Source organism: Trifolium pratense, linkage group LG1 (assembly GCF_020283565.1).
Source record: "Trifolium pratense cultivar HEN17-A07 linkage group LG1, ARS_RC_1.1, whole genome shotgun sequence".
Lineage (NCBI taxonomy): Eukaryota > Viridiplantae > Streptophyta > Magnoliopsida > Fabales > Fabaceae > Trifolium > Trifolium pratense.
Genome location: NC_060059.1, coordinates 15,544,018 through 15,567,480, shown reverse-complemented (window position 1 = coordinate 15,567,480; position 23,463 = coordinate 15,544,018). Strand labels below are relative to the sequence as shown.

The following is a 23,463-nucleotide window of genomic DNA, read 5'->3' as shown; positions in this document are numbered from 1 at the left end:
TCAAATCTGATTTAATTTTGTATATTAAACAACTTATCATGTTTACTAATATTGTTTACCATATTGATTGCAGATTAAAAGAAAAATTATAACATGATTTCTCTGAAAGGACATAGTTGCTACACAAACCGGTTGAAAAAAAAAGGTTAGATGCATTTTCTTGGTAGTCCTGGTACTTGAGAGTGTGTAATTAGGCCATAACTGCTACACTAACCTGTTGAAAAAGATAAATCTAGTTTTTCTAAATTTTACTTTAGTTTTTGAGTTGGTTGATAGATTAAGCATGTCTTACCAACCAAGAGTTTAGAAAATGAATTGTAAATTAGAACTCATTTTGTTTCTTCAAGATGTTTAATTGTTGGATTTTCCTTTTTTAATTTTTATTATTCTTGATTTTAAATATCTTTAGTAATTTCAATTTTCCACATTTTTTGGATGATAGTAAACATTAATAAAGTAGGATATGTTGTGCTATGTTTTAAAAAATGATTAGAACGGGAATTCAAAGCTAATATAATGATAAACACAATTAGGACACTGTTAGTCTATTAAGTATGCCACAATAGGCTACTATTAGCTAGGTTGACAAATTGTTTTGGATGTAGAACCAGCAAAATACATCCAAAATTCAAGGAACAATGTATAACATCAAATCTTCAAGGTAATTTGTATCTCATCTTTTTCAACCTTCAATGGTGTATGAGTTAGTTGATCGATCACTTACTCTCCAACCTTCCTTCATAGAAATTGTGTCTAGTGATTTATAAGGCCAATTTGTTTTCTGTTGATTTCCGGGACAATGTATGTTTCTATATATTCCCTCTTTTTCCTACTTTTATCTTGTGTTAATTGATTAATTAATGCATCTACTATCACAAATATGCAGTAGATATATGCTGTTTATGGTATGCAATTGTGATACAACTTTTATAGAAGTCAGTGATTTACATAATTTGTTTTGTGATTTTAATCAATTTTGTAGTTGGTTTATAATATGTGTGTGTGTCATTGTATTATAATTGTGTCACAACAATGTCTTTTTTTCTGTTCATATTGTAGAAAAATAATTGTATGAGCATTATAAAAAATTATTTTTGGGACATTTTGGCGTCTCGTCTCATCTCATCTCATTCTTTCTGAGCAACTACTCCAACTTTACTATCTACTTACTTTTTTTTTCCAGATGTTCAATTAATGAAACTGCAGAGCTACGTTTTTGTTTTGAAACCAATTGATTGTGCTTGCAATGCATTGACAAATTCTACTCCAAAATTCCTTTCAGCAAACATTAAGATCAATCCTGAATAACCTAGTTGCATTTTCAGGTTTGGTTGAATAATAATAACTAAGAACAGAGTTTTGGAGTCACTATAATATCAAACCTAATACTAACAACAACCCTTTTTTGGCTCCCCATCTGCTGCTGCTGCTGCTGCTGCTTGTTGATCCTCCCCTCCTTCTGTTAGAACAACAGTCTTTCCATTTTCAATGGAGGAAGCATCCTGTTTGTTGAGCTCTTGAGACATCATAACCTTCCGGCTTAATATGTTGTAGATTTCTTTTACAACTGTTTGGAAAGCAGCAGATACATTTGATGAATCTAGTGCTGATGTCTCCATAAAGAACAAACCTTGTGCCTCAGCTAAGGCCTTGCCTTCCGTCATAGGTACCTCCCTTGCATCCTTAAGATCTGATTTGTTCCCGACAAGTATTGTGACAACGTTCATATCAGAGTGAGCTGTTAAATAATACACCAGTACACTTATTCCTCATTTCATCATATTCAAAACAACCACCAACATATGAGTATATGTTTTTTAAGCAAAGCAAAAAAGGCGGCAAATAATCATCAATATGTGCCAGACTAAAACCACACTCGCCTATTGCTAATTAATATTTAAACCAGTCTATCACAAGGCAGGAAGGAGGAGTATGTGTGCACATACATAAATGTCAAAGAATAACAAGACTAGCATATAAAAATGCAGAAGTTCGAATGAGGAAAAGACAAACTAAAACTACATCCTCTTAGTGAAGTAGCTTAAGAACCTAAAATGAAAAATGAAAATTTTCAATTCAGCATTTACAAAACAAAATCACCTTGAGGAAAAGAATAAAAAACTATAATCTTTGTTCATTTAGATTACGGACAATTTAAGTACCGAAAGGCAATTAAATTTCTTTATCATAAATGTTTTCCTATATTGTACCAATGTCAAATTTATTGAGATTTTAACAGTTTCCTGATCATTTATCTGACAAAGACACAAACATAGCAAGAACGAGAAAAATTTCAAGGGAAAGATGGATTCAAACATAATTATAATTCTTACTGTGCAGTTCATTAAGCCATCGACCAATGCTATCAAACGTTTGGCGCCTGCTAACGTCATATACCAGAAGTGCTCCCACTGCACCTCTATAATATGCAGACGTAACAGCTCTGAACCTCTCTTGCCCAGCCGTATCCCATATCTGCGCTTTAACTTCCTTTCCGTTAATTTCCATTTTTTGAGTTTGGAACTCTACTCCTATAGTTGACTTTGAATTAGGATAAAATTCATCCCTAGCAAATCTAGCAAGTAAATTTGATTTCCCAACAGCTGAATCACCGATTAAAACAATTTTAAACAGGTAATCCTCAGTATTCTCTTCTTCATTATTAAAAGCCATCTGTGAGTCCCAAGGGTTGCCAGTGCGTAGATACAAATCAACAATAAAAACTCATAATGGATTCTGGCTCTCCAATACTAGAATGTCACCTAAGATGTGAACAAGGATCAGAAACAAAGGAACAAAAGCTAAGAACGAAATCTGGAAAACAAAACAGCTAAATTAGCTATGAAGCACAGCACTCCTCAGATTAGCCATGTCCTGGTGTCGGACACGCGTTGGTGTCAGACACCGACACCGACACCGACACTTATGATTACACTAAATTATGTCATTTTCTCAAATTATTATCGGTGTTGACGTGTCAGTGTCCATGTCGTGTCCAGTGTCCACGTTTGTGTCTTTTCTTCGTAGTAAATTAGTGACATTGTATTTCCATTAAAAATCTTACGATATATATGATATATACCTTATGAAGCAACAGTTGACTGTTTCTAGTGCACAGAATTGCATCCACCATCAAAATTCAGACCTCAGTCCGAATGAACCAAAATTTTGTAGGGTACCTAAAAGCATCAGTTTTCAATATACAACCTTAGTTAATTGAAGTATTATAAGCAGAAGGGAAAGAGGAATAGAAGAAGCATTTGCAAAGGTGCTGTTTATAGCTGTTTATTCTATGAGTGTTATTAAAGCTAGTGTGCATTCCTGATGGTAAAATAATTCCATTTAATTTTCCATATTGTTTCTGGAGAAAAAGGAATGTTGTGCTAGTGAGAATCAACTCAAAGATAATTCTGCCATGAAAATACATTTCTATAAATTGTTACAATTGTCACCAATAAACTACAGATCTAGCAACACGACTAACAAGCGGATAGAGGATGACTAAGCTTACAATATCAAAATCATAGACAAAATTATCCCTTAATGCCAAAATGTGACTCACCTGATGACAATTGAACTGTACCATAATTTATGACAGGTGAATGAAACCAAAATTTAGAGCCCTTTTTGAATTATTTGTGATGAAAGTATATATCATATTATGGATGAGAAAGATACGACTACTTTCAGTGTTACCATTTTCTCCTTGTCATACGGATAACACCATAACATGTTACAGGATGACTTAGTAGCACCTATGGGTTCCTTGTGTGCCTTTCCACATTGGAGTTGGCATATGGGAAGGAAAAAAAGGGGAAGAAAGGCGAAAAGGTTTGATCAAAATATTTTTAAAAAGAAGCATATATTGATATGTATTCTCCTAGCATAACAAAGACAAAAGTATCGAATACTAAACTTGTTGATGAGATTTATGCATGAATAAATTGTCCAGAGTAAGGTGACCACTGAAAAATATTTGTTGGAAAACACAACTGTGACTTGTGAGTTTTATAATTCTTGAGGTGAATTTCTAAAGGGTGCTAAATCATTTGTGACAGTTATTTTTATAGATCTCTAAAGGGTGCAACAATATTTGTTGACGAACACAGCTGTGACTTGTGAGTTATAAAGTTCTGCAGGCAGTACAATCAAAATATGTAAATACCTTAAACAACTTCTCTCCTTGTTCCCTCGGTCCCTTGAACTCCAACTTACGCTTCTACCCAGTCTTTATAATAGCAAACCCTGTTAATATGTAAAATGTATTGAATCATTATTGCCAATAAATAAAAAAGGGTAAAACTTTAAGCATTAAATATGAAGTATCAAGTAGACCCATATATATAACCAAATGCAAGATGATATCAAGATTCAACGAAGATGATTTCTATGTTATCAGTAATCCATGTAGCAAAAGTTTACGATACTGGTGTAAAGCACCTCAAACGGTTTTCTTTCCGGCAAATCCCTGGACACGAAATCCCTTTGGGCTTGAAATTGGACAAGGAAGAGATCTTTAACATCAAATAGCCAAATAAACTTAGGACGGCGGCATAGTTACGGAAGATATTATCAGAATCAAGAACAAGAAAATTTTATGTCCAGCAAAACAAACGCACATTACGACTATAGCAATAGGAAGTCTTTCTTCTCATTAAGGTCAGCTATGTGGATCAAATGACACTAGTATCTTATTACAATCATATCAAAAAATAGACCATTTAAATCCAAACCTCTTTTAATGGTTTGGCTAATGTGACCTCCCTCTACCTCAAATTATTGAACTATCCTCTATCTTGTCTACTCTCCTAACTGAAGCTTCTATATGCCTTCTCGGTACATGATCAAACAACCAAAGACAAGACTTTACCATGTTTTCCACAACGGATGCTACCCCAACTTACTCGTTAATGCTTTCATTTCTAATCCTACATTGCCTCGTGTGACCAATCATTCATCATAATGTTCTATCTCTACAACACTTAGCATACGCTGTTGTTGACATTTTATTGTGAATATTCAGTCCAATATAACATTGCAAATTTTGCATCTGAACCTGAATGTCTGTTTGGCCCTACATTTTTTTTTTTACTTTTTTTCTTCTCCATAAAAGTAGTAGAGGTAAAAAATTGTGTTTGACCCAACTTCTCCTTATTTTCTACTTCTTCACTTTATTTCTCTATTTCTAAGGAGAAATAGGGTCATATATAATTTTCTATTTCTCTATTTCTTTTAAGGAGAAGTAGAAAAGTAGAAAATAAGTAGGGCCAAACGGGGCCTGATACTTTCTATCCAATGTTATCGATGGTGGACTATGGAAGAGATCCAACATATGGCGCCGTGGCACTTTCATCGTTTAAAAAATAGCCATATCGGTTTTCCAAAAATCTGTCACCAATATCTGCCATGGTCAATATTTGACAACACTGTTTCTGTCACAAGTTACACTAGATGCATTCATTCATCTCATGATCGCATATACTCTACTTGAATCCCATAGTAAATATCATTAACTATCTCCTCGTCATTTTGTACAATGGACACAAGATACCTAAATTGTCAGTATTATGTTGGGAGTGCAGATCGAACTCTCAACCTCCTTATCACTCCACTCTTTAACTCCTCACGCCACTCACCAAGCTAACCTTATATCCCCAAATTGTCGGACTTACAGTATGGTTTTCACCTCTAAGCTATAATCAGTGCTCTTTCTACTGAAATTGTCTCCATCCAGAGCACATATACATAACAACACACAAAAAACGGTTTGTTTGGCAGAATAAGGAAGTATGCAATGCTGCATAAGTATAGGTACAGGTACGAGTACGAAATACAGCAAATTTAAACAAATGAAGGCACGAGTACATTAATTTACAAATATAAAAAAATGAATTACTACTGTCATGCTTCAGTGATTTACTTTTTTATCCATTGTCTCTACTATTTCATCAAAATCAAGAGAGAATTGAAATGCAATAAAAAATCAAAATATTTTTCGCTATTTTCCCACCGCCCACACATTTTTCCCGTATTCACCACCATGAATCAACCAATCAAATATGGGCATATATATACCGGCAACATATTGGTACAAATACTTCATCATTTTAGGAGTACTCGTGGTTCATAGATACGATACTATGTGTTAATATTGTTACATACATACACTATGAATTTACACCCAAACAGTTACATAAAATCAACCAAACCAACCAATCCAACTACTTTACTTATTCACATTATTATTACTCAAAATAAGTTAGGGAACTAAATTATACAATAATATAATAACAGACAATAATGAATTAAAAAAAAGCAAAATCGAGTTGAGAGAAGTTTGCAATGTAAAGTGAAAATTAATGAATGAAATTTAGGGGTATGAAACACGAACACATTTCGATAATGATGATGAAGAAAACAATAATAATAATAATAATAATAAATGTAAAATTGAAGAGCGAAAATGAGGAAAAAAAGAAATGAAGTTAGCAGAAGTAATATTAAAATGATTATTATATACCTATGATCGAAGAAGAAGAAGAAGAATATAGAGATTGGGTTTGAGAATTTGGGAACGAAGCAAATCAAATTAAGAGAGAGAAAGTAAGAGATGAGAGAGAAGGGATCTACCGTTCTATACTTCCATGTCATTTCAACGTGTTTCCTTCGAAACTTATTATTAAATTTGGTGCGTGGATTTGGGTAGTATATAATAGGTTCTGGGTTCGATTTTTAGTTTACCGTAAACAAAAAAAAAAAAACTTATTATTAACTTATTTGAGTCCAATTCGTATTCTCTTTTTATTTTTCATTAAATTAGATGATTCTTATTGGATGTTAATTTTAAATTAATTTCCGTCGACAATGCATAATCTTAAACTCATTTTAAAAGAGTTTAATGGATCCTTACCAAAAAAAGCGTTTAATGAATATGTTCGTAAATTAATTTTACCCCTTTGCATTTGAGTCCCCGATCATTTTTTTGACTAAAGATGGATTATGCGACATTTTAAAATTTAAAAAGTAAAAAAAAATAAAAAAAGATCTTTTAAAATAAATGAAAAAATGTATTTTTTAAAAATAGTTTATAAATTTTTATGAACTATTTTTTAAAAATTATTTATTTTATAAACTTTCTTAAAGAAAAGTTTTTTTAAATTTTTTTAAAAAAACACATTTCATTTATTTATTTATTTATTTATAAAATATTTTTTCAATCAAAAAGTAAACGAGGACTAGAAAATGCAAAAAAGGGTTTAATGTGAGGTGTCAAAATCGAACAATTAAAATTTGGAGTCACAATTAAGAATTGTGAAACTTAGGAGATTAAATTCAAACAATTGAAACTTGGGGCTAAAATCATGTAATTGTGAAACTTGAATACCAAAACTGCATTTAAGCTTTTTTTTTAAAAGGGTCAATAATAAGTAGGGAAACTATCCACCTTAAAGGTAACATTACTGATTCATTCCTCTTTCGTAATGGTTTATTAACTGCATTTATTGACCCTTATTGAGTTACTATGTTTCGTAACTGTTCTTATCAACAAAAAAAAAAAAGGTTTCGTAATTGCATTTAATTTAAGTATAATTTAGTGCTTACTGAGTTACTTACTGTATGATGGCATTAAGTATAACACACAGTGTGTTTGTCATTGATAAAGATAAGATCATCTAGTGCTTTAGAACTTGTCTAGTAGAACTAGATAACATACTTGAATTAACCATGCTTTATAGGATCTTCTCTGCTTCATAGAATGGATTCATCTAAATAAATCATTTTCTTATCTAATATGTTTATATTTTATATTAGTGCAAAAAGATAATTATAAAATTTACTGCAGTCATTAAATCAATGGTCCCAAACTATCTGCAGTTGCACAATCTTCTGTCCTCAACTGTCCAATGAAGATCACATGGATATGGTTCATTCAATTTTCAACAAATAAGCTTTTAAACACAACTCATTTTCATCAGATGATCAAAATTTGAAACTGCAGAGAATCTATTTCTCATATCAATACCAATCTAACATCACAGGGTGAATCGCCACGCGGCAAATGCTCCATGGCAAGTTGCAACTTCTTTGCTAACAACTAACATCGTCCAATGCAATGCAACAATATAACACAATCTAATGCAACAACTCTTTCAGTATGTTATAGTACCATGCAGCTAAAATAACTTAATAAATTAATCAAACAGTACAAATCTAACTACATTGTCATGTGTCACAGTATGCATGATTTGGATGCTGCGCCTACCAAACGTCACAAAAAAAAGATGTGGTAGCTAAATTAGTAAGTTATTTCCTACTTTCATTTGCTTTTTCTTTTTCAATGATACAAGATAACTTATATATCATTGCAAGTTGCAAAACTTCAAAAAGTGCGGACATTGACATAGTAATCTACAAGCTTTGGCTTCTTGCAATATTTCAAGGCCTGGACTTATTAGGAACTGTGAAACTGGTTCAATACAATTCTCATTAACTCATTCACCTTCAAGTTCCTCACCGAATTTCTCCAATTGCTTAGCATCTTCTTCTAGATCCCGGACTGTGGCATGGTTAATTAAACCATCATCTTCACTGGCATGTATCTGTCTGCCACCAAACCTGGTAAATATATCAGGAAAGGTATGACAAAAGTTAATAACCAAACCAAAGGTAAAAGCAGATAAAAATTGAATATGAAGTGAAAATGAAAAGTGAAAGCATTTAAAAATTGAAGCAATTCTTCTACATTTTCAGTAAATTTTAAATTCCAATATTCATTTTAACACCGTATCAACAGTAAGAAGAGTTTGTCTATGATATTAATGCATGACCCTCAAAAAAGCTCACAGGTCTTGCATATCCAAAGTTGGTCAACAAAACAAGCTAGGGTTCTATTTTAATAGTAACCTAACTGGTTGCTTAATAAACAAGATCTAGAGATGGCCATCAAAAGAAATCAATCATGCCTAGGTAGGCTATTCTACTTATATGACAAGGTAACTTGTTAAAGCATAAAAATCACAGCGAAAGTGCACAGGAAAAAAAAAAGATAAACTTTCAAGGATTTAATTACCATCTTCCATTCATCAATTCTATGCATGCATGAGCACCCTTCCTATCCTTGAATTTAACCAAAACAACACCCTGAGGGTGGTTCTCACATACCTGCAAGAATCATTGAAAGAGGCAAAATTAAAAGTCAAATACAATATGTTACACAGATGAGTACAAAAAATAGTAGCACTGTCATTGGTACAGGTATGGGTACAACAAAATTCCTGAAAACAGGATATGGGTACAGGAGTTGTGCTATATAAAAAATATAAAAATAAAAAATATGTAAGTACAAATAATCAAGCAAAAGATCCAGATGAAAAATACAATTTAAGTAAAAATCATCAACAAAACTATATAAACTCGTGAAGTACATCCAAAAAGTAAAATATACCAGAAGACACATAATTTTAAGGGGTGAAGTAGCAAATACTTTCATTTAATAGCAAAGGCTTGCATTTTGTACAGAATCAGCTCATTGTCATGCTTTACCGAAATGAACTTGTGCCGAATATACACTCACTAATGGTATAAGAATGTCCATGCATCATATTACATGGATCTAAAGTAAGGTTTGAGGACATTACTGAGACCTTCTAGTTTCCCTTCCCCTAGCACGGCAGAGGGTTATGTGGGCAACAACATGAAGATAGAAATGAAAGCTCATTATACCAATGGAGAAGTGGAAGAAACAATTTTTCAGAATAATGATGGTATTGCTCTTACCGAGTAGGTTGGATAGAGGAATAATTTGGGTGTGCTATCAGATAGTAAAATACCTCAGTTTAAAGGAAAATTTTATTGCACAATTATGAGACCAGCAATGTTGTATAAAACTGAATTTTAGGTGGCAAAAAGCCAATAAGTAAAGTTAAAGTCGAAAAGATGAGATATGATATAATATGACTTGGATATATTACTTGGAATTTCAAAATTAATAAAAAGCCAATAACTAAAGTTAAAGTCGAAAAGTAAGATATGATATTCTTATTTGCATGGATCCTAGCTATTTACATGGATCTAATCTTATTTTAAAGAAGTATCCATTACATTATTCTTTCAAGGCATAAAAGTTGATTACCTTGACTCCGTCTATAGGTCCAAGCTTTGAGCATTCCTCTTTAACATCTTCCTCTAATTCTGAGCGCAAATTTTCATCAGCCTGAACAGATTAGGCAACATCAGAAAGTGTATAATATCAGAAATTGCACCAACAAATAGCAACCCTGAGAGAGCAAACTGAAATTGACTGTAATGTGAGAAGTAGGAAATCCTAGTATAATTGTTAATAGTGAAATATCAATGCATATATATATATATATATATATATATATATATATATATATATATATTTTGTTTCTACAAGACTAAAATAATCTATATAACAATATCCAAAATGATGAGCAGCTATGGTCAAATGTGCAGCAATGTACTAGTGTGATAATTGTGTCTAGGATACAAGAAAAATTAAGTAAACCAACCCTCATTTCAGCAAGAGTGAACATATAGCGAAGGACAACAGTTGTTGGAATTGAAACTTTTGAATCATCACGACCACCTGTGCAATTCAATGAAAATCACATTCAAATGAACCAGAAAACCCAAATCAGCCAAAAACTCTAAACTGCACATACAACTGAGATCAAAAGATTTCTAAGATGTAACCACAGCAAGCTTTCATGCTTCACAATCATCAGAAGTAAACTGGAAAACACAGATAGATTCTAGCACAGATCTTTTTATACAAAACTCAAATTTCAATCTCTACTATTCAAAGAACAAGGCCCAGTATGAATTAGCTTTTAGCTTACGGAAGTTTCTCAATCGAGATGAATATTTGTTTCCTAACTTATGAAACATTTATAAATTTAAAGCTACTTATAAAGAAGTTAAATGGGGTATTCTTCTTTAAAAGCTGAGATGCAAAAGCGGATATAGAGGTATGTGAGACGCTAATAGTTAGAAGACTTGTAGTCATTACAAGAACATGTCAATTTTTCTTCTCCTATTAGTGTTTAATGAAAAGTTTATCCAAGTTAGCTCTAAGATATATAAACTTCAATAAGATTAATTAATTAGCTCCAAAAGGAACTTAGTGAACTCCAGGAGACATGGGTGAAAGTATTGGTCCATTTAAACCATCTGGTAAATTGGAACATATTTACTAGAAGCTAAATCTATATAAAATGAAAAGGGGGAATTAGGCTAAAAATAAAATTTAGATGAATTAGCAATCAATCAATTTTCTGAAAGATCAACTTGAATAAAGCTGGCAACCAAGCATACCCCATCCAAGCATTTTCTCTTCCAACTTTTTTGATCTCTTTTTCTTTCTATTGTCTTTGTCCACTTGTTTGGAGACAAACTTCTCTCCTGCATATTTAAAGAAAGCTCCATCAAACACTAGCAGGAGTGATAAATAACTAAACTATCAATTTGATATGTGGATTTACCATAGCCGAGTACAATTATAAAATCACTGATAATGAAGTATAAAAAATTAAGTAAAGCCTACCTTTCTGCTGAAATTTAGCCAGGGAGACAGACATTGGAATCTCATGAGTCTTATCGCCAGGCCGAAAAAGCGCACCATCCAAAAGTTGGATTGCTAGAGCCACTGATGGTTCCTGATGTACACAAACATAAAATTGGAAACCCTGACAAATTCAAAGCTATATATCACAGGCAAAACTAGAGAAAGAATTACCTTAAGATATGTAACTAGAGCATCTCCCTTTTTTTTCCCTGTCTCTTTATCAACATAGAGCTTGACACGGGGCTTTTTGGTTTCTGGATCCTGTTTCAAACAGTCAATTCAATCATGCAATTCGTATGAAGCTTGAGATGAGCTACCAAAACCTCAAAAGTCTGGTATTTTCAAGAACATTCACAGATTATCACCTTGTAATGAACATTTTTGAAATAACAAACTTTTGCATGGCACTTTTGGTAAGACCTAGTTCTAAAGAGTTGTTTGGCCTTGTGTTATTAATTTTTTCTCAGTGTATTGGTGAGCACATGTGCCCAAAAAAGGGAAGAGGCTCTCCAAACTCTCATAAAAAATATACAGCTTATCATAAAAAAAAGCACATGAAAGCATTTAAAAGGATAAACATTATAATATGCATATGCAATGTACTTTGTTTTCATATGTAGAAATGTTAATCCATACTTTTGGCAATATATTTTACAGTGCCGGCTGTGTTTTCCTTAATTAAATACTCCCCCAGTCTTAGATTAAATCTCACATTTGGGTTGTGTACAATTCTTAAGGAAATGATTACTAGTTGAACTCAATGGTAAAATTGGTATCATTTACTAAAAAACCCTTATTAATTGTAGTCAGTGGAGTGAAATTCAATAAATGAGGGTATATTAGTATGAAAAAATAATAAATGTTGCATTGATATTCTAAAGTGATGATTATTTCGAGACAAAAAACGTATGCGACACTTTTTATGAGACAGAGGGGGTAAAACAGATACTTGGACGATAATCCTAAACACGAAAAACCAATATATACCTATTGATGAACTATAATTCTTAATTTTACAATTCAATAGAGAATATAGGAATAAAAAGGTACCTCTTTTATAATTCCATACTTGGAAAATGTTTCCACAACCTACAATATTTTTGCCCATGTTAGTTTTTGCAAGGAAGATAAGTACTTTCAGGTAAAGTGAGACAAAAGTTAATGCTTACTTCATCAACAGTAACATCCTCAGGCAACCCAGTGACATAAACATGTGTATTAACCTTTAATTCAAACCAACTGTCAGGAGGTTTATTAGCTTCCTGGAACAGAATGAGGTCAATAGGGATGTCAGTTTTTCCCCAAAAGAGGTACTCATTTCTAAGTGAAAGCAACAAAGATAAGAAAAATTTTAAGTAGGGTGACACCAGTTATATAAGTAAGATGAACAAGATAAACAGATAATGCACACCTTCTTTTCTTCTGGTTTATCTGAAAGTTTCCTCTTTCCATCGGCTAACACACTGGTATTATTTGCTTCATTTATTTCTTGCTTCAGGGAAGTTGCAGGAACACTCAATTCTGAACTATCTTCAACAATTTTAGAGGCATCGGAATCAGTTACTATCGGAAAAACTTCCTCCTCTTTCAAGAAGGTCATCTCTTCAACCCCATAAGGCAAAGCGCTGCCAGCCGTGCACTCCTCCTATGACATAACAACTTCATTAATCCCACCCAAAGGAAAAAATAAAAACAGCTTAACTAGAAATACATTTAAAGAATAAACAACCTTGGTTTCAATGGACCAAAAAATAAAACCTAGGCGGTTGAGATTGATACAGATCATAACTCTATGGATACAAGCAGACACAATTAAACATAATGGGCCACGAGGTTCAAACTTCAAAAGGAAACATTTTGAGTTGTATATAGACTATATAAAATAAAATGAAAACATTGAGTACTAGCACAAGCCAGATAAAAAAGAAATAAACAACTAAAGAGTATCCAATTAATCACAAGAAATAAAATACATCTAGCACAAGCAAGATAAAAAAGAAATAAACGACTAAAGAGTATCCAGAACAGAAGCTCTGCAGCTTGATTCTGTCTTTTAGACTATATATTTAGATTAGCACTGCACACAACTCAAAACAGGTTTACATATTAAAAACAAACAATTTAAACTTCAGAAAAATGTATCTGTGCACGTATAGGGAGGTTGTTTCCAAGAAAGTATTATCTTCAGGGTCTATATTAGTACCCAACAGGAGCCATGGAAATACCATGCCTAACTGCCTCTTGCATTATGAACAGCAGACACAACATACAGGAATTAAGCATTAAATAGACTAAAAAAAAAGAACGGCAACTGCATCTATAATTATTTACTACTCGGGGTCAATATAAGCAACAACCGATCTATTTTCTGAATAAGTGCTTCTTATTTTATCCATCAAAGCTTTAGTTATAAAGTTGATAGGAAAAATAAATACTTTCATATGGATACATTTCCTTAAAAAATTGTTTCAGACTTCTATTAACCCCTTATAACAATGTCTGTTTGATTTAGATTTTTTAAGAATCATTTTGGAAATGTATACATGTTGTAATATTCTTAAGCAAAACAGCTTGTGAAGAGAAATATCACCAAAAACTGCAGAAAAAAATGAATAGCATGAGATAACATAATTCCCATCAACAAGGCAGAAGCTTCATTTTTTTTATTTTGATTCTGCCAAGTGAACTGTGTGTGCTTTACAGAGTGTAAAGAACCAATTTGACAAGATTCCAAACATGAACTATTAGTATTACAGCTCTGTTTGATTCTTGGAACTCAAATGCCTATTACCTATGCAAAATCTAAAACAACAATACCCTATCATTTCAAAGCCAATGTCGAGATAGGTCTTTATGATATCAACGTTGTTAGTACATCCACAATAGTATCCATAACATGTACCAAGGACCAAGCTTTGAGAATAATAGTTAAAACTTTAAGTTTAACGACATGATTAAACCTAACCCGAAATCCATCAACATTTAGTCATTTTAATCATAATACAACAAAGAACATCATTAATTGCAAGGAGTAAAAGATTGAAAAATTATCATAATAGCAATAATGTAAAGATCGTGTACCAACCTGAGGAACCCAAGCCCTAATATTCCTGTCCCACTTATACTTAGTCCCATCATCATCGGTAAATTCTTCTTCACCATCAGGCGGTGTCGAAGGTCTCTCAGATTCTTCCCCTGCTACACCAACATCACCAGAAAAGGACCCAAATTCTGAAGCTTCGACTTGTGCCTCTGCCTCCTTAATCTCCTTTTGCCATTTTTCAAACTCATCTACATCATCAGCATCAGCAGACACTACATAACCGGTCATGTTGTATCCAAGTCCACAATTAATAATAACGATGAAAAATCCTAAAGCAAATCAATTAGAAAAAAACAATAGAAGTAAAAAAATAGTTAGTGTATGTTTGGATAAAGGGTTTTTGGAGGGGAGGGCTTACTTTTTCCTTTTAAATTACAGAGACTATAAAATGTTTTCTAAAATCAATGAAGTGTGATTGAAATATTATAAGATCATTTATCATGTTCTTTGAATTTTTTTAAAAATATCAAATCAAATATATTTTAAAATATAGACTTAGCCCTCCAAAACCCTCCCCTCCCAAACATACCCTTAGAATTTAATTCATATGCACCATTAGTGTAAAGAATTTTTACAATGTGGATCAATAAAAACATTTGATTTTCATCATAACTAATTCTAAAGTCACACACATGGATGGTTATATATGAACCCTGGACACCGGACATGACACGGCCACTGACACTGACACGTCGACACCGACAATAATTTGAGAAAATGACTGTCCGACACCCAGACACGTCTAATCCGAGGAGTGTCCGTGCTTCATATGTGATATGTTGACAGTGTAAAACATTTTACTGACAGTGTATAAAAATTAAACTCAACAAAATTTATACCTGCAGTTGAAGAAAAATCATGTCTTTGAGGGTTAATTTGATCCCACAATTCAGAAATTGAAGACAAAGGCTTCCAATCAGTTCTTCCTTCAGACCACAAAAGTGTATTTTCTGACAGATATCCATTTAAAAAATGCTCTACAATGCAAATTACCAAAGTAAAAATAGTTTTAATTTTCAACACAAAATCAATTTCAATTTTCACTACTATGAACAGCAAAATCACAAAATAGACAAAACAACAGAAGCATTTTGTGGGTTAGAATCGGAGAAGTGAACTCACCGCGCACCTCTGAGAAGACGTAAGGACCAACTTGTTGTTGATTTTCTCCGAGAACATACCAACCAAGTTCTGTGAGATTTTCACCTGCGTAATGAGCTCGGTGGTTAGTTTGCGGAATAAAGATGAGAGAAGAAGAGAGAGAAGTTACCGAGCGTGTACCGGAAGTAGGTTGCGGTTGATCGGTGCCATTTTCAGAATTCATTGATTTATTGGAACGGTTTCTGAGTTTGTTTGTGGTTTCTACAATGGCAACACAAATGAGGTTATGGTACAAACGAAAGACCGTAGTAGTTTCTAGAGAGAGCATAAAATTTGAGTTGGGAAATAAAAGGAAAAATAGTTTTTTTATACGCATAAATAATAATCCATGTTATATTAAAAAATTATGAATTTTTATTTACTCCTATAGTTGACTTTGAATTAGGATAAAATTCATCCCTAGCAAATCTAGCAAGTAAATTTGATTTCCCAACAGCTGAATCACCGATTAAAACAATTTTAAACAGGTAATCCTCAGTATTCTCTTCTTCATTATTAAAAGCCATCTGTGAGTCCCAAGGGTTGCCAGTGCGTAGATACAAATCAACAATAAAAACTCATAATGGATTCTGGCTCTCCAATACTAGAATGTCACCTAAGATGTGAACAAGGATCAGAAACAAAGGAACAAAAGCTAAGAACGAAATCTGGAAAACAAAACAGGTAAATTAGCTATGAAGCACAGACACTCCTCAGATTAGCCATGTCCTGGTGTCGGACGCGCGTTGGTGTCAGACACCGACACCGACACTTATGATTACACTAAATTATGTCATTTTCTCAAATTATTAACGTGTCAGTGTCCATGTTTGTGTCTTTTCTTCGTAGTAAATTAGTGACATTGTATTTCCATTAAAAATCTTAAGATATATATGATATATACCTTATGAAGCAACAGTTGACTGTTTCTAGTGCACAGAACTGCATCCACCATCAAAATTCAGACTTCAGTCCGAATGAACCAAAATTTTGTAGGGTACCTAAAAGCATCAGTTTTCAATATACAACCTTAGTTAATTGAAGTATTATAAGCAGAAGGGAAAGAGGAATAGAAGAAGCATTTGCAAAGGTGCTGTTTATTCTATGAGTTTTATTAAAGCTAGTGTGCATTCCTGATGGCAAAATAATTCCATATAATTTTCCATATTGTTTCTGGAGAAAAAGGAATGCTGTGCTAGTGAGAATCAACTCAAAGATAATTCTGCCATGAAAATACATTTCTATAAATTGTTACAATTGTCACCAATAAACTACAGATCTAGCAACATGACTAACAAGCGGATAGAGGATGACTAAGCTTACAATATCAAAATCATAGACAAAATTATCCCTTAATGCCAAAATGTGACTCACCTGATGACAATTGAACTGTACCATAATTTATGACAGGTGAATGAAACCAAAATTTAGTGCCCTTTTTGAATTATTTGTGATGAAAAATATATATCATATTATGGATGAGAAAGATACGATTACTTTCAGTGTTACCATTTTCTCCTTGTCATACGGATAACACCATAACATGTTACAGGATGACTTAGTAGCACCTTTGGGTTCCTTGTGTGCCTTTCCACATTGGAGTTGGCATATGGGAAGGAAAAAAGGGGAACAAAGGCGAAAAGGTTTGATCAAAATATTTTTAAAAAGAAGCATATATTGATATGTATTCTCCTAGCATAACAAAGACAAAAGTATCGAATACTAAACTTGTTGATGAGATTTATGCATGAATAAATTGTCCAGAGTAAGGTGACCACTGAAAAATATTTGTTGGAAAACACAACTGTGACTTGTGAGTTTTATAATTCTTGAGGTGAATTTCTAAAGGGTGCTAAATCATTTGTGACAGTTATTTTTATAGATCTCTAAAGGGTGCAACAATATTTGTTGACGAACACAGCTGTGACTTGTGAGTTATAAAGTTCTGCAGGCGGTACAATCAAAATATGTAAATACCTTAAACAACTTCTCTCCTTGTTCCCTCGGTCCCTTGAACTCCAACTTTACGCTTCTACTCAGTCTTTATAATATCAAACCCTGTTAATATGTAAAATGTATCGAATCATTATTGCCAATAAATAAAAAAGGGTAAAATTTTAAGCATTAAATATGAAGTATCAAGTAGACCCATATATATAACCAAATGCAAGATGATATCAAGATTCAACGAAGATGATTTCTATGTTATCAGTAATCCATGTAGCTAACATAAATTGTGTCACGAGCCAAATAGCACAAAAGTTTACGATACTGGTGTAAAGCACCTCAAACGGTTTTCTTTCCGGCAAATCCCTGGACACGAAATCCCTTTGGGCTTGAAATTGGACAAGAAAGAGATCTTTGATCCTCATAATAAAATTTAGCTCAACAGACTAAAAAGGATGTAGCAACCTTTAACATCAAATAGCCAAATAACCTTAGGACGGCGGCATAGTTACGGAAGATATTATCAGAATCAAGAACAAGAAAATTACATGTCCAGCAAAACAAACGCACATTACGACTATAGCAATAGGAAGTCTTTCTTCTCATTAAGGTCAGCTATGTGGATCAAATGACACTAGTATCTTATTACAATCATATCGAAAAATAGACCATTTAAATCCAAACCTCTTTTAATGGTTTGGCTAATGTGATCTCCCTCTACCTCAAATTATCGAACTATCCTCTATCTTGTCTACTCTCCTAACTGAAGCTTCTATATGCCTTCTCGGTACATGATCAAACAACCTAAGACAAGACTTTACCATGTTTTCCACAACGGATGCTACCCCAACTTACTCGTTAATGCTTTCATTTCTAATCCTACACTGCCTCGTGTGACCAATCATTCATCATAATGTTCTATCTCTACAACACTTAGCATACGCTGTTGTTGACATTTTATTGCGAATATTCAGTCCAATATAACATTGCAAATTTTGCATCTGAACCTGAATGTCTGTTTGGCCCAACTTTTTTTTTTTTACTTTTTTTCTTCTCCTTAAAAGTAGTAAAGAGGTAAAAAATTGTGTTTGACCCAACTTCTCCTTATTTTCTACTTCTTCACTTTATTTCTCTAATTCTAAGGAGAAATAGGGTCATATACAATTTTCTACTTCTCTATTTCTTTTAAGGAGAAGTAGAAAAGTAGAAAATAAGTATGGCCAAATGGGGCCTGATACTTTCTATCCAATGTTATCGATGGTGGACTATGGAAGAGATCCAACATATGGCGCCGTGGCACTTTCATGGTTTACAAAATAGCCATATCGGTTTTCCAAAAATCTGTCACCAATATCTGCCATGGTCAATATTTGACAACACTGTTTCTGTCACAAGTTACACTAGATGCATTCATTCATCTCATGATCGCATACACTCTACTTGAATCCCATAGTAAATATCATTATCTATCTCCTCGTCATTTTGTACAATGGACACAAGATACCTAAATTGTCAGTATTATGTTGGGAGTGCGGATCGAACTCTCAACATCCTTATCACTCCACTCTTTAACTCCTCACCCCACTCACCAAGCTAACCTTATATGCCCAAATTGTCAGACTTACAGTATGGTTTTCACCTCTAAGCTATAATCAGTGCTCTTTCTACTAAAATTGTCTCCATCCAGAGCACATATACATAACAACACACACAAAAAACGGTTTGTTTGGCAGAATAAGGAAGTATGCAATGCTGCATAAGTATAGGTACAGGTACGAGTATGAAATACGGCAAATTTTAAAGAAACGAGTACATTAATTTAAAATATAAAAAAATGAATTACTACTGTCATGCTTCGGTGATTTACTTTTTTATCCAATGTCTCTACTATTTCATCAAAATCAAGAGAGAATTGAAATGCAATAAAAAATCAAAATATTTTTCGCTAGTTTCCCACCGCCCACAAATTTTTACCGTATTCACCACCATGAATCAACCAATCAAATATGGGCATAGATATACCGGCAACATATTGGTACAAATACTTCATCATTTTAGGAGTACTCGTGGTTCATAGATACGATACTATGTGTTAATATTGTTACATACATACACTATGAATTTACACCCAAACAGTTACATAAAATCAACCAACCAATCCAACTACTTTACTTATTCACATTATTATTACTCAAAATAAGTTAGGGAACTAAATTATACAATAATATAATAACAGACAATAATGAATTAAAAAAGTAAAATCGAGTTGAGAGAAGTTTGCAATGTAAAGTGAAAATTAATGAATGAAATTTGGGGGTATGAAACACGGAACACATTTCGATAATGATGATGAAGAAAACAATAATAATAAATGTAAAATTGAAGAGCGAAAATGAGGAAAAAAAGAAATGAAGTTAGCAGAAGTAATATTAAAATGATTATTATATACCTATGATCGAAGAAGAAGAAGAAGAAGAAGAAGAAGAAGAAGAAGAAGAAGAAGATAGAGATTGTGTTTGAGAATTTGGGAACGAAGCAAATCAAATTAAGAGAGAGAAAGTAAGAGATGAGATAGAAGGGATCTACCGTTCTATACTTCCATGTCATTTCAACGTGTTTCCGTCGAAACTTATTATTAAATTTGGTGCGTGGATTTGGGTAGTATGTAATAGGTTCTGGGTTCGATTTTTAGTTTACCGTAAAGAAAAAAAAAACTTATTATTAACTTATTTGAGTCCAATTCGTATTCTCTTTTTATTTTTCATTAAATTAGATGATTCTTATTGGATGTTAATTTTAAATATTTGTAAGGTCAATAAATATAATTAGGGAGGTTATTATGCTATGTGACTCAAAGAATTCCAATAATAAACATATACGTTCATAAAATTAAGAAACCATAGACATAGTAAGTATATATAGATACTAGCTAGCATGGAGATTTTATCATATATATATTGAGACTTTTGCAAGAAGAGTCATACATGTTTGGGTATTCAACTATTCATATTATACCCCTAGTTAGTTTCATAAAGATGAGGAAGTATGTTCAAAAGATGGAAGACAAATCAAGCGGCAGGCAAGCAATAATGTATAAGAATCACAAACAAATCATTTATGTATTTTGTATACGTAGCAATTAGCAATTAATAACTTATAATGAAAAGTATAAAACATAATAAAAAAATCTAATCACATAGTGCATATCCCAAATCCCAATATTGTCATTCAAAATACACATCAGAATACATAGCGGATTATATAACAGAAATGAATGTTCATAATCCGAAGTAGAATGAACTGAATTAGCATAACACATTATGATGCCATAACACTTGCTACCACATTCAGCAAATTAAATCGTCAATTTGATCCCTAAACTATCACTCTCTCCAAATTGAACCCTATAATTTAAAGAAACCTACTAAACCGTCCCTAAACTATTCCTCATCCATCTTCTCCAATCTGTTTATTTAGTCCGTCTGTCACTTTGAGCGGCATTAAATGCCCCGCTAACACACTATCTATATCTTAGGAACAAATATTAAGAAAGAGTAATAGTTCATCCATTAAATTGATTGTATATTCAGAATGTAAGCTACTAGCTAATCCCAATATCAAAATTTAGTGTTAACATTATCACAATTATTTCATAATCAAGCAAAAGAAATTACAAAGATACACTATATTGAATTAAATTATAAGAATTGATGAAGAAATAGGTTACCTGAATACCAGAAGGAGGTTGTTGAGGATTATTTGCCATCTAAACAAAATTTCACAAACAATTCCTGAAATGAACAACAAGATGAATCAGTTAGTACGGAATCGAGGTGCAGAAGCAATTCTCTTTTGCAGAAGTGATTATCAGCGACAGTAAATTCAAAAAAAAAAAAAAATAGAAATTGAAATGAAATGAAATGGTGGAGGAGTTTCTCACTGTTTGTGGCGGACGACGATGAAGTCCGCTCCGTTTTCCGGCGAGATTTTGAGTTGAATTGAAGTGACTCCGATTTAAGTTGGTTTATGATGCAAGAAGGGTTTTGATTTCGTGAAATCGATGAGTTTTCTTGTTTTAGGGTTTTAATTTTTCTTTTCTTTTTTAACGAAAAATGGGTTTTATTTGTAGAAGTGTGTTGGTACGTCTTGTCTTGTGCAGCTGTTTTTTTTTTTTTTTTAAAACAACGAGTTCATAGCATTTCATTAATCAATAAGTGTTCAATACAATTTGGTTTGTCAACCAATAATTGGGGACTAGCTACACATGTGGCCACTTTAGCTAAACTATGAGCAACCTCATTTGCTTGCCTCCTAATAAACTCAACACTAGAGTTAACATAAAAAGCCTTAAAAAGTCTTCTACAATGTGAGATGATTTCTCCAAACTCGGTAACATCATGATTATTTGAATGGAAACCATCTATCACCAACTTCGAGTCAAGTTCAAAATCCACCGGTCCTAAGTTTAATTCATGAACCCAAGATAGCGCTGACAAGAAGCCAAGAGCTTCGCCGACACGAACATCACAAATTGGTGAGAATTGATCAAGCTTCGCTAACACATAAGCGCCTTTCTCATCTCGAATACAAACACCTATCCCAACTCTATTATTATGCGATGAAAACGAGGCATCAATATTACATTTCACTCGCCCATTGGCCGGCTTGGTCCATTTAATCTCAGTAGTCGTACGCTGCCCCATCACATCAGGTCTAGCCTGCTGCACAGCGCACCATTCATTAATCAAGGCAGCAGCTCGTGAAAAAACAAAGTTTTGTGCGTCAATCACATTGTTCCAAATACGGTTGTTCCTTTGCTTCCAAATACTCCAAATAACACATGCCATGAGTGAAGCATCCTCATTAGAGAGTTGTTGCAGCAAATCAAAGATTAAATTTGACGCTGCATAATTATTGTGCAGTGCTGCTATAATTTTATTTCCAAAACTGCACATACTCCAAACATTTCTGCTACTCGGACAATCAAAGAAAACGTGGCGGCTGTCTTCATCATGATCATTGCAAAGAGAACATACAGTTATGCAATTCACACCTCTACTCCGAAGGTTTACACGAGTTGGGACACACAGACGACAGATACGCCATAACAGATTTTTAACTCGCGGCGGAGCTTTTAACTTCCAAATCAAATTCCAAGTGTCGTCCATCTTAAAATGGGATGTATCTAATAGTTCTTGCACACACAAACGATATGCACTTCTAACTGAGTACACACCGTTTTTCTCCATGCGCCAAATACATTTTTCCTCCACCACAGAATCGAACAAAGGAGTGTGTAAAACTTTATCTATACTACTAGAATCAAGTAGAGTAGTGAGAAGAGGAAGATTCCAACCCTTTGTATCAGGAAGAATCACATCTGCCACCACTAAATGACCTGCTAAAGACACTTCAGTTTGCTGCAGCTGTAAAGACGATGCATCAAATAACCAATTTTCATTAAGTAGTGGAATATTATTGCCACTTCCAATCGTCCATCGACTACCTGCTCTAAGTAAAAATTTGGAGTTACAAATACTCCTCCAGACAAAACTAGGATTGTGACCCACCTTTGATTCAAAGAACTCACAACCGGGAAAATATTTTGCTTTATAGAGTTTATAAATCAAAATATCCGGATTTGACATAATACGCCAACCTTGTTTTCCCAACAGTGCTAGATTAA

The 23,463-nt window shown here is 33.3% G+C and overlaps 2 protein-coding genes across 9 annotated transcripts; both read right to left on the bottom strand.

Annotated features, from left to right (window-relative positions):
- Window positions 1-1,213: 1,213 nt before the first annotated feature.
- LOC123924184 (ras-related protein RABA5a) lies at window positions 1,214-6,659 on the bottom strand. 3 transcript variants are annotated; one of them, XM_045976985.1, is made up of 5 exons: window positions 6,521-6,659; window positions 4,166-4,245; window positions 3,083-3,179; window positions 2,334-2,762; window positions 1,214-1,738 (listed from the first exon to the last, which is right to left on the bottom strand). In XM_045976985.1, the coding sequence occupies exons 4-5, from the start codon at window positions 2,671-2,673 to the stop codon at window positions 1,389-1,391; spliced, it is 690 nt and encodes a 229-aa protein (XP_045832941.1). In that variant the 5' UTR covers window positions 2,674-2,762; window positions 3,083-3,179; window positions 4,166-4,245; window positions 6,521-6,659; the 3' UTR covers window positions 1,214-1,388. The 3 variants fall into 3 exon arrangements, with proteins under 3 accessions (XP_045832941.1, XP_045832956.1, XP_045832948.1); XM_045977000.1 differs by having other exon boundaries at window positions 6,631-6,659; XM_045976992.1 differs by having other exon boundaries at window positions 3,083-4,245.
- A 1,313-nt stretch (window positions 6,660-7,972) lies between these two features.
- LOC123924151 (HIV Tat-specific factor 1 homolog) lies at window positions 7,973-21,938 on the bottom strand. Of its 6 annotated transcripts, none has more exons than XM_045976965.1 (18): window positions 21,718-21,938; window positions 21,505-21,568; window positions 17,808-17,888; window positions 16,735-16,831; window positions 15,972-16,052; window positions 15,813-15,896; window positions 15,530-15,667; window positions 14,673-14,878; window positions 12,999-13,232; window positions 12,757-12,849; window positions 12,638-12,676; window positions 11,759-11,848; window positions 11,567-11,678; window positions 11,338-11,424; window positions 10,533-10,609; window positions 10,133-10,213; window positions 9,071-9,162; window positions 7,973-8,616 (listed from the first exon to the last, which is right to left on the bottom strand). In XM_045976965.1, the coding sequence occupies exons 5-18, from the start codon at window positions 16,012-16,014 to the stop codon at window positions 8,493-8,495; spliced, it is 1,500 nt and encodes a 499-aa protein (XP_045832921.1). In that variant the 5' UTR covers window positions 16,015-16,052; window positions 16,735-16,831; window positions 17,808-17,888; window positions 21,505-21,568; window positions 21,718-21,938; the 3' UTR covers window positions 7,973-8,492. The 6 variants fall into 6 exon arrangements, with proteins under 6 accessions (XP_045832921.1, XP_045832899.1, XP_045832929.1 ...); XM_045976943.1 differs by having other exon boundaries at window positions 14,673-14,902; window positions 21,718-21,937; XM_045976973.1 differs by lacking the exon at window positions 16,735-16,831.
- Window positions 21,939-23,463: the final 1,525 nt, after the last annotated feature.